The sequence below is a fragment of the Aplysia californica genome, unplaced genomic scaffold (genome assembly GCF_000002075.1).
Source record: "Aplysia californica isolate F4 #8 unplaced genomic scaffold, AplCal3.0 scaffold00788, whole genome shotgun sequence".
Classification (NCBI taxonomy): domain Eukaryota; kingdom Metazoa; phylum Mollusca; class Gastropoda; order Aplysiida; family Aplysiidae; genus Aplysia; species Aplysia californica.
This window is the reverse complement of record NW_004798058.1, coordinates 1-9,520: the sequence shown is the minus strand read 5'-3', so window position 1 is coordinate 9,520 and position 9,520 is coordinate 1. Positions and strand designations below refer to the sequence as shown.

General features: G+C 45.5%; 1 protein-coding gene across 1 annotated transcript in view; it reads right to left on the bottom strand.

The window, feature by feature from the left end:
* The window catches only part of LOC101855980, a 37,806-nt gene extending 28,372 nt beyond the window's left edge, over window positions 1-9,434 (bottom strand). The window contains exon 1 of the mRNA XM_035972673.1: window positions 9,118-9,434. Coding sequence (XP_035828566.1) covers window positions 9,118-9,172 — 55 coding nt within the window. The 5' untranslated portion in view covers window positions 9,173-9,434. The remainder of the gene's footprint in view (window positions 1-9,117) is intronic.
* Window positions 9,435-9,520: the final 86 nt, after the last annotated feature.

The following is a 9,520-nucleotide window of genomic DNA, read 5'->3' as shown; positions in this document are numbered from 1 at the left end:
CAGACAGACAGACAGACAGACATACAGACAGACAGACAGACAGACAGACAGACAGACAGACAGACAGACAGACAGAAAGAGAAAGAGACATGCACACAAACACACATACATGAGTCCTAATCCCAGGATGTGGAGATGTCGTTCCATTAAAAAGAGAGAACCCAGGATAGTGGACTAGACTAGAGTACAAGAACGTATAGGTGGCGGAGGTTCAACCAGAGCTTGTCCTTCCAAGTTGTCGTTGTTGTTGTTTTAAAATCCCTTTACCTGCGAGCATTTCGCTCTTGGCAGCGCAATGCCTCCCTCAAGCCTCAAGCAACCACATGTCCTTGTCATCTGGTCAACGCCAGAGTAGAGCAGACTTTGTAAGTGTGTAGGTGTGTGTAGGAGCCTGTGTCGAAGAACTGCCAGGTTTGGGCAGTGAAGGAAAACATGTTCAACGGTCTCCTCGTGGTAGTCAGTATCTGCAATGGGGTTCCCACATAATGGAATAAATTCTGTTGATGTGTTTGTTGGTGTGTAAGTGTCCTGTGTGGGCTCTGAAGATCAAAGTCTGATCGGCTCTACATAAAAGATTCGAAGGGTCTTTGGGGTTGGGTTTGTCCATGTACCCGAAGAGAGATCTTCCTGTTTCTGCGTTGGCCCATCTGTTTAGCCACTCGTCTCAGCTTTTGGCTTGGATGATCCCTCTGCAGGTCTGTAAAGAGGCGGCTGTGTCAGTCTGGGGCAGGCTTGCTCCAGTCTTTGAAAGCTGGTCAGCAGTCTCATTCCCTGGTACTCCAGAATGGCCAGACACCCACTGCAGTGTGACCCGGACGCCATAGGAAGTGCCCATCTGTTTTACAAGGCTGAGAATGTTCCTGTCCCCTCTTTAGTCTCCTCCTCCATCGACAGCTTGGAGTACTGACATTGAGTCAGAGAAGACAACAACATTCACTGGTGTTACTGCGCCTTAAAGAAAGACTTGGGAGACCTGCTCCAGGGTCTTTACTATGGCAACTCTCTCTGTGTCATAGTTGGAGCTGTATGTTCCACATGGGCCAAATCGTCGTGTCTGCTTCTTCTCTCCATGGCTGTTTCGATATTAGATGATGGATCCATATCCAGCATTCCGTGTAGCGTTTGTTGCTGACCCATCTGTGTATGCATGAAATGTAGTTTCAGCATACGAGTCCACTGTCTCCAGGGCACTAGTTCTGAGAATTTCTTCAGGTGTGGTCTTGTCACAAGAAGGGTCTAGAAGCCTCGTCCATATTGTGATTTCCGGTGCCTGCCAATATGGAGGATCGCAGCTGATGTTGGTGATTGGTTCTCTGTTCTCAGGTGGGTCAAACTCCTCCAGTAGTTTTGTTGCTTCTCGCATGAAGGAGGTCTTCTGGATGCGTGTTCTTGGTTCCCACTCATCTGCCATTTTTCTATTTTCGTTCATGCCTTCTAGCCGCACAAATCTTTCGTAGGTTTCGAGTGTAGCACTCTTTCTTCTAAGGTCCAGTGGTCTTATGTTGGTGAGGATTTCGCAGGCGCTTGTACGCGGTCTTCATCGCGCGAGAAGCAAATCTGAGTGCTTGGTTTTGTACTCTGTCACGCTGTGCCAGGGAGCTTTGGCTGGCAATGGATTGTAGTGGTAGGGAGTAGTCAATCACAGATCTGAAATACCCCGAATAAAGTTGTCGGATGGTTGCTTTGTCAGCTCCCCAGTTGAGTGATGAAAGGTGCTTCAGAAGGTTTAGTCTGGAGGTGGCTTTCTTGGTCAGGTCCCCTAAGTGCTCTTCGAGAGACAGCTTTCGGTCTAGTTGTACACCAAGATACTTGGGATGGTTCTCATGTTTGATGGTGGTTCCATTGATCTTAAGGTTTATCTGACCTGCTGTAACCTTGTTTTTCAGGCTGAAGAGTCCAAAAACAGTCTTGTCTGTGTTGATCTCCATCTTCCATAGCTGGCAGTAGGACGAGATAGCAGTCAGGCCTGCGTTGACGGCTTGGTTCAGTGCTCCCATGTCACTTCCTTTGCTCCAGATGAGCAAGTCGTCAGCGTAGAGGGCTTTCTGGCAGGAGATGACATCTGACAAGTCGTTCATGAACAACAGGAAGAGAGTACAGCTGAGTGCTGACCCCTGCGGGAGGCCTTCCTCAAGTGTCCTCTGTGAAGAAATGTTGCTGTCACATGATGTCTGGATAGTTCTGCAAGACAGAAAGTCCTTGATCCAGCTCAACATCTTTCCTGCTATCCCAAGCTTTTGCATTTTGTAGAACAGTCCCTGTCTCCACACACGTTCATACGCCTGCCTCTGGTCGATGAAAACAGCCACAACATTGTCTTTATCTTGAAAGGCATCGCTGGTCTTCTGGACAAATCTGATGAGGTGGTCCATAGTTCTTTTGCCTTTCCTGAATCCTGCCTGTGATGTGCTGATTTTGCCGGTGTTTTCCATCCACCAGTACAGTCTGTCGTTGACCATTCTCTCGATGACCTTTCCCAGGCATGATGTTAAAGAGATTGGTCTATAGCTTGAAGGCTGGCTTGCTGGTTTGTCCTTCTTCAGTATCGGTGTGATGTTTGCTTTCTTCCATTCTGTTGGGAGCTGTCCCTCATTCCAGGTCCTGTTGAAGAAGTCCAGGAGTATGGAGAGGGAAGAGTCTGTCAGGTTGAGGATCATCTCATTGGTGATGTGGTCTGGTCCTGGGGCCTTTCTCTTCTTACACTTTTTGAGGGCTGCCTTCAATTCCGTCAGAGTAAACTCCTTCTCAAACACCTCCAGGTTCGCCTTGGGAGTCCGTTCTGCCCTTTCGGCCAGCTGCTTTATTGCGTGGTTCAGTTTGTTCTGGTTTCCTTTCTTGTTGGTGTTAGCAAAGTATTTATTCATAACCTCAGCTCTGCATGTTTCTCCTTTCTCAGTTGGTTTCATTGGGGCGGGGTTTTTTCCTTCTTTTTGTACCTGAGAGATTGGAGCGCAGGTTCCAGGTTTTCCTCCCGTCCTTACGAAGGTCTAGTTCTCCACAATGTTCTCTCCATGTTTTTCTTTTCGCACTTTTGCTCTTCAGCTTTACCTAGGCAGTAAGGTAGTTGTAGTGCTTTCTGTTTTTGGCTGTTGGGTTCTTCTCAGCACGCCGTCTGGCTTTCTTTCTGGCCTTAGTCAGCTGTTCCAGTTCTTTGCCACAATAAGGGCGGAACTTCTTTGGGTTCCCTCTTGGAATCGCTTCCTTAGCAGATGTCTTTAGTGCAGTGATGATGTCCTTGTAGCACTCGTCAATTGGGTTGATCGTGCATACTTCCAGGAGTCTACTTTCTGATTTCTGTGGGTAGAGCTCCCAGTTTGCTTTCTTGTAGTTCCAACTGCGTCTTATGGGGTCCGTCGGTTCTCGTTTCCTGTTGCTGGATATCTGCAGGAGAAGTGGGCGGTGGTCACGTCCTATGTCATCAGGACAGTCATGGAGCAGTGCGGGTGAAGGTCAGCAGAGACCAAGTTCAAGTCTGGTCTGCTGAGAGTTCCGCTGGCTCTATGAAGTAGGGTGGGTGGTGTCTTGTCGTTCTGAACTGAAATGAGGTTGCTTGATCTCAGTAGTTCTTCTACAACTGTTCCTGTCGTGTCCGTATCACTGTAATCTCACAGTGGAGAGTGTCCCTTGAAATCTCCCGCAAGAATGGTATGTCTGTGGTCTGTATTCGGGAAGTTGAGGTGGAGAGTAGTTCTCGGAGGGCAGTATACATTGTAGATGATATAGGTTGTTCCATCAGACTGCTGCACTTTCACTTCCTGCATGTCAGTCTCGTCATCGGTTTCTGGGTGAGTAACCTCAGCGGCGATGTCATTCCGAATGACGGTTGCGACACCTTGACATTTAGTGCACTTGCAGTGGTACATTGTGTAGCCTGTCAAATGGAAATCTATCCGCTTGGGTGGTTGGGCTTCCTGTAGCAGGGCTACATGAATTTTTAAGTCTGACAGCATCTTTGCAAGCTCTATTTTCTTGTTCTGTATTGATGAGATGTTCAGTTGGAGTATATTCAATGTCTGTGTGTCTGTAAGTTGGGGAGTCTGTGGTGTCTGTGTGTTGCTTGTGGCCCCTATACCTGCAGTGTGGGTCCCAGTAGCTGACTTGTCACTCCCACCCCCCACCCCCCCACCCGGTTGAAGGCAGAGAGCACGGACCTTGATATCAGAGGCGACATCCGATCTCGTATAGTTTCATCTGTGGTAGAGGTATTCTATTGGTTCGAGGGTTGTAAAGGCTTGTATGCATCCCTGTAGGATCTCAGGTAGGTGGTAGTCTTATCCTGACACTGGCTTGTGCCCAAACATCTTGCCACAAGAGAACAAAGGTGCAATGTTCGCTGTCCTGTTTTCCATCAACCTTCACGGGGATTTCTTAGGATAGTAGACAATTATAGGGGGGTGTAGGCACACTCTAGTTCTGAGAGATGGGAGCCCCAAAGTGCAACCAATGACCAGTGATCGTCTGAGCAGTCCAGTGAGGGGTCCAATTGAGTAAGGGGTAATGCGTTCCTTCCACAGTGAGTCGTCTACATCACCAAGCGTAGCTTGCGTTTGCCCAATCCCCGCCACCTGCTGTCTCCTGGCTATCTGTTATCACCATTTCCGTTCATGGAGCAGAAAAATCCAAAGAATGGCCAAATTTACTCAGACAGAGGATCATCCCTTCATGGATCAGCGAGTATTTGCAAGGATATCAGAAGGGACGTCAACTGTTTCCAGGCAGTCTATTCCTTACAGCTACAAGGCCTTCTGGGTCAGCGGAGACATCTCACGATTAGTCATCTGGCAGTCTGTGGGTACCATGCCATGTCTGTAGAGCTCCCACGAGAGAGAGGGAAGAAGATGTAGACAGTGAGTTCCTGAATGAACAGGTTGGCCAGCTGTGACGCCAGACCTACCATAATGGTGGATGTGTATGGACCCTTCTATGAGTCGAAGGGTCGCTGCTCATATCGCACCTCACAGGGCTATGGTACCTCCTGGCCAGAGCTCCGTCTGCAACCCCTGCTCCTGTGCACAGAGCAGGGGTCCCCAGGCTGCTCGACAGGGATGGGGAGTTGACTTGGTTGAGGCTGGCTTGCTAGAGAGCATCTGGGGTTTCACCCTCAACCCTTACAGCCCGTCCTTCCAAGTTAACTGATGCTCAATCACTGAGTGGCAATGTTACGCAGTGGCAGAGACTTATACTCCAGCCATGAGACTCTTGAAGGAGGTGGCTTTTGGCTAGAGGGTGTAAACTGAGCTCATGTACCCATTGTAGTGGGGGGGTTTTAAACCTGAGCAGGATATACATTATGAGTTAACCTGAAAAACTAGATAGGGGGCCAAGCATGCATGCACACACACTGCTGAAATTATGCTTTGAGCCAGACTCAACATTCACTCCTCACACTGCTTTTGAATAGTCAAAAAAAATGTGAGACAATTTATAGTCACAAAAGTTAAAGCTAAAGAGGGTAATTAATTTTTAACAGGAAAATTCCATTACATAGCTTAAATTGCTCTTGATTATATTTGGGGTTGTTATTAAGTGGACACCACTAAGCTAGAGGAAAATGCATGGCTGGATGGTGGCATATATAAATATAAAACTCCAGATCTGTACGTTTTATTCACATTTAATAGGCGGTGCCCATTCGCGGGATCAGAACGGTTAGGTTCCGTTCCGTTCGGATCAGGCCCATTTCTGGCAGATTCCGTGCACATTAGAAATAGACTCCTGCCCCAATTCTATTAAATGACCCAAAAGTTTAAAAAGTTACCGTTCACGGGAAAGCCATACCTTTGAATAATTTCAAAGCTGCTAGATAGCGTCACTCTTGAGATTCATGTGATAGGATAATTTTAAGTGAAAACGGCATACCTCAGGCGATTGTGATTGGTCATCAACGTTAATTGACCACACTTTACTCGCTATAAATTAAAAGTCATAAACCCACCCAGGGGTGACGTCATTTCATTTTAGAGTAATGGGAGACCATTTTACTGGTTGTGGGCCTTGGGGTCACCGTGGATTCTTCCCTTGATGCGTCATCTAAGAGACCATTTTCCTTGCTCCAGAGCACCGGGATCTCATACCCAGAGCCCATTGGCATGATCGGTTCAGGTCGGTTTGGTAGGTGGGTTTAGCCAGTTTGAAGGCAAAACAAAAGCGACCTTTATGGTACAAACCGATCAACCAGATGGTGACTTTAAAAAACAAACGCGTTTGTTTTCAAGTTCAAGGCTGTGGGTAGCGTGATCGGTTTGTGTACAGCTAATCACAACAAGGCTTTGCAATCTACGAGTCATGTGACCCTCGTGACACTGCGATGTCAAGGTCAGGCCTTTTTGCGCTAAATGCCATAATTTAATAGAAAAACGGACTCTGTCGATAATGAGAAGATCATCTATAGGTCCTTCCTATATTAGCCTATGTTTATGGGATACTAGGCTGCCGCTAACATCCAAAGTGTGATGCGGCAAAGAATCTTGAAAGTCATTGTTCAAGGGTGTGGTTTCCTAAGATATCGGTAAGCTTGTTTTGTTATTTTGATAACTTTCATGACATGCATGTCTATTTTGCAGTGTGCATTGAAATTACCTGAAAACGACCCGAACCGAACAGATACCCAATGTGCACTATTAGACAACTACTAGATCTACAACTACTAGGCCTACTACTAACAAAGTTTAACTGACGGAGGCCATAACTTTTTCCAGACATAGTCGTTTTGGGGTCTAGACATAATTAACTTGTGACTCAATTCCGCTAAAAAGGTGATGCACAAAATAACTTCATCATGCATAAAAATAACCATAACTCAAAACGTATATCAAATTAAAACAAAATTGAATAAAGGAATACATTCCAACATGAAACAAGGATTATTTTTGGGAGGACTTCCGTAACGACTGACCACTATTATGAAACAGTACAATAGAGGGTTAGGGTTTGGGGTAAAGGTAGGGTTAGGGTAGGGGTAGAGGTAAGGGTAGGGGTCTTGAACTTACGGTAAGGATAGGTTTTGAGGTAGGGGTTCGGTCAGGGTTAGGGTTGGATCTAGGTTCCTTCTTTATTGTGTCTGTTGGGGTGCTCGCTCATTACGGAAGTCCTTCCTCATTATTGAATATTTATGCGTTACAAGGGTTAGAAATGGCGATGGTAGTGAGAAAAATACATTTTGAAGGAAAAAATTACACGCACTAAACATGTGAAAGCGAATCAGCATCTAAGCTATCTTATCATGTACAGGCCAAGAGCAACCATAAATTTCTGAAAGTGCAGCTTTTTATTTGAATGCAGAATCTATTCCAATTTTAGTTTGAGTTATGATATATATTTATGGGAGTGTATACAGACCCGGTAACCGGGAACTAAGTCACGAAGTATACAGACCCGGTAGGGGAACTCTTTTGTGAATTCGGAAAGTTTCAGCGCCCTCTTGGCTCAGGTTAGACCTAGACCTAGGTTCTTCTAGATCTAGATCTATGGCCTAGGTCTAGATAGACAGACATAAATCATTGATCTAGTTTCGAGGTTAGCCTAGATCTAGATTAGATCTAGATCTCTAGATCTAGATCTAGATCTCTAGACCTAAATGAAGATTGCGGATGTCTTTTCGATGAACGATCGTTTTTCCTCCGTTTTTTTTGGACTTGGAGGAATCACAATTTGAAGAAAAGAACAATGTCATAATTTCAATCGAGCAGTCTCTCTCTCTACTCTCTCTCTCTCTCTCTCTCTCTGTATCGCTCGCATTCTCTTTTTCTTTGTTTGTCTCTGTCTTTCTTTCTCCCCACCTATCTTTTTCTCGTTCCCTCATGTTACCTGGGGCATGTCATATTTTGCTAGCACTTTCCCCTGCTCTCTCTCTCTCTCTCTCTCTCTCTCTCTCTCTCTCTCTCTCTCTCTCTCTCTCTCTCTCTCTCTCCTCACACACACACACACACACACACACACACACACACACACACACACACACACACACACACACACACACACACTACCGGGTCTGGGCGCTGAATCAAAACTTTCCGACCTCACAAAAGAGTTCCCCTACCGGGTCTGTATACTTCGTGACTTTGTCCCCAGTTACCGGGTCTGTATACACTTCGTATATTTATACTGAGTCCGGTTAGATCGTTTTGTTGATGCAAGACCGCAAGAACTAATTCACATGTTTTTCGCCAGACCGAACCTTTGACAAAGTGAAACTAGATCTAGATCTAGATGTTTTCGTTTCCTGAACCCTTTCCAAATTTTCACAATAGAAAGAACATAAATAATGGATCATGTTAAAAACGAAACAAAACTGAGGCACCCCATCATAGCTGATATATCGGCGATACATCCGCAAGGGGTGTGGACTCGCGCCACTAAATGGGCGAAACATAAAGAAAGAGTAAGCTGACAACTAATAACTAAGACTCAAGACTAGATTATAGATTATAGATCTCTCTAGTTAGTAGTCTCTGTCTCTATTAGAGTCTATGTTCTGGACTACACTACAGCAAGGAAGTGGCTACTGGGGTGAGAATAAAAATACAATCGACCTCTCACCCCGGGTGAGACTTGCCAACGTAGGGCATTCTCATCTAGTGTGAAATAAGACCTGTTTTTCAGATAGACAATTTAAACAAAGAAGAAAATGACATTAACACAAAAGTAAGCTAATTTGGTAGTCTACAAAGATGCTATGGCTATTTAACTTTTTGAATCGAGCAGAACTACAGGGGTCGCCATTTTATTTTGACCAGAAATTCTCGCGCTACTTCTCTCTCTCTCGCCTCTCCCCGCCCCTTTCTCTCTCACTGACCACAGACAAATTGAAAATTGCACGCTTTCAACACAAGAGCGCTGGAACATTTGTTCACAGTGAACGCTACACTGGTTGGCCTATCACGGTGGAGGCACACAGGGTGAGAATAGCCAAAAGGCCCTCCTGCGCTATTCTCACCCGAGAGGTGGCCCTACAGCAGCCGCCTGTCAGTGGTCAATCGCGTTGTCCCCTCGTTTCAGTCTTCAGCAATCATGTGTTTGCTGATGACCCACTACATTATCTAGATTCTAGAATCTACATGCTGGAGGCTAATATTGGAGTTAGGCTAGCTAATAATTTTTAATAAAACAATCACCTACCTCGAGGTTTTCTATAACCTATAGGTGGAGTAAACGAACTTGATGTTTCTGCCATGCTCACATCAACCTTCTTTTCGAAGCCAATTTATTTCAAATTATCTAGATCTAGATATCTAGATCTAGATCTAGAATCTAGATTTAGATATAGACTCTAGATCTATAGTCTAGATTCTAGATCTAGAATCTAAATCAAGTCAGGCAGTCAGCATCTTAAGAAGCGAAGGACTGGTTGTTCATTGTACAGCAGATTCTAGATCTAGCCCAAGCAGAGACTGTCCTGCCAAGAGACCCCAACTCAGTCCGGGTCGTTGCAAGGCCTGTGCAGAAACCGAATAAATTATTCGAATAACCGAATACGAGCCCAAAACTAGGTCTCCGGTTAATTTTTCCAAAAACTAGGTAC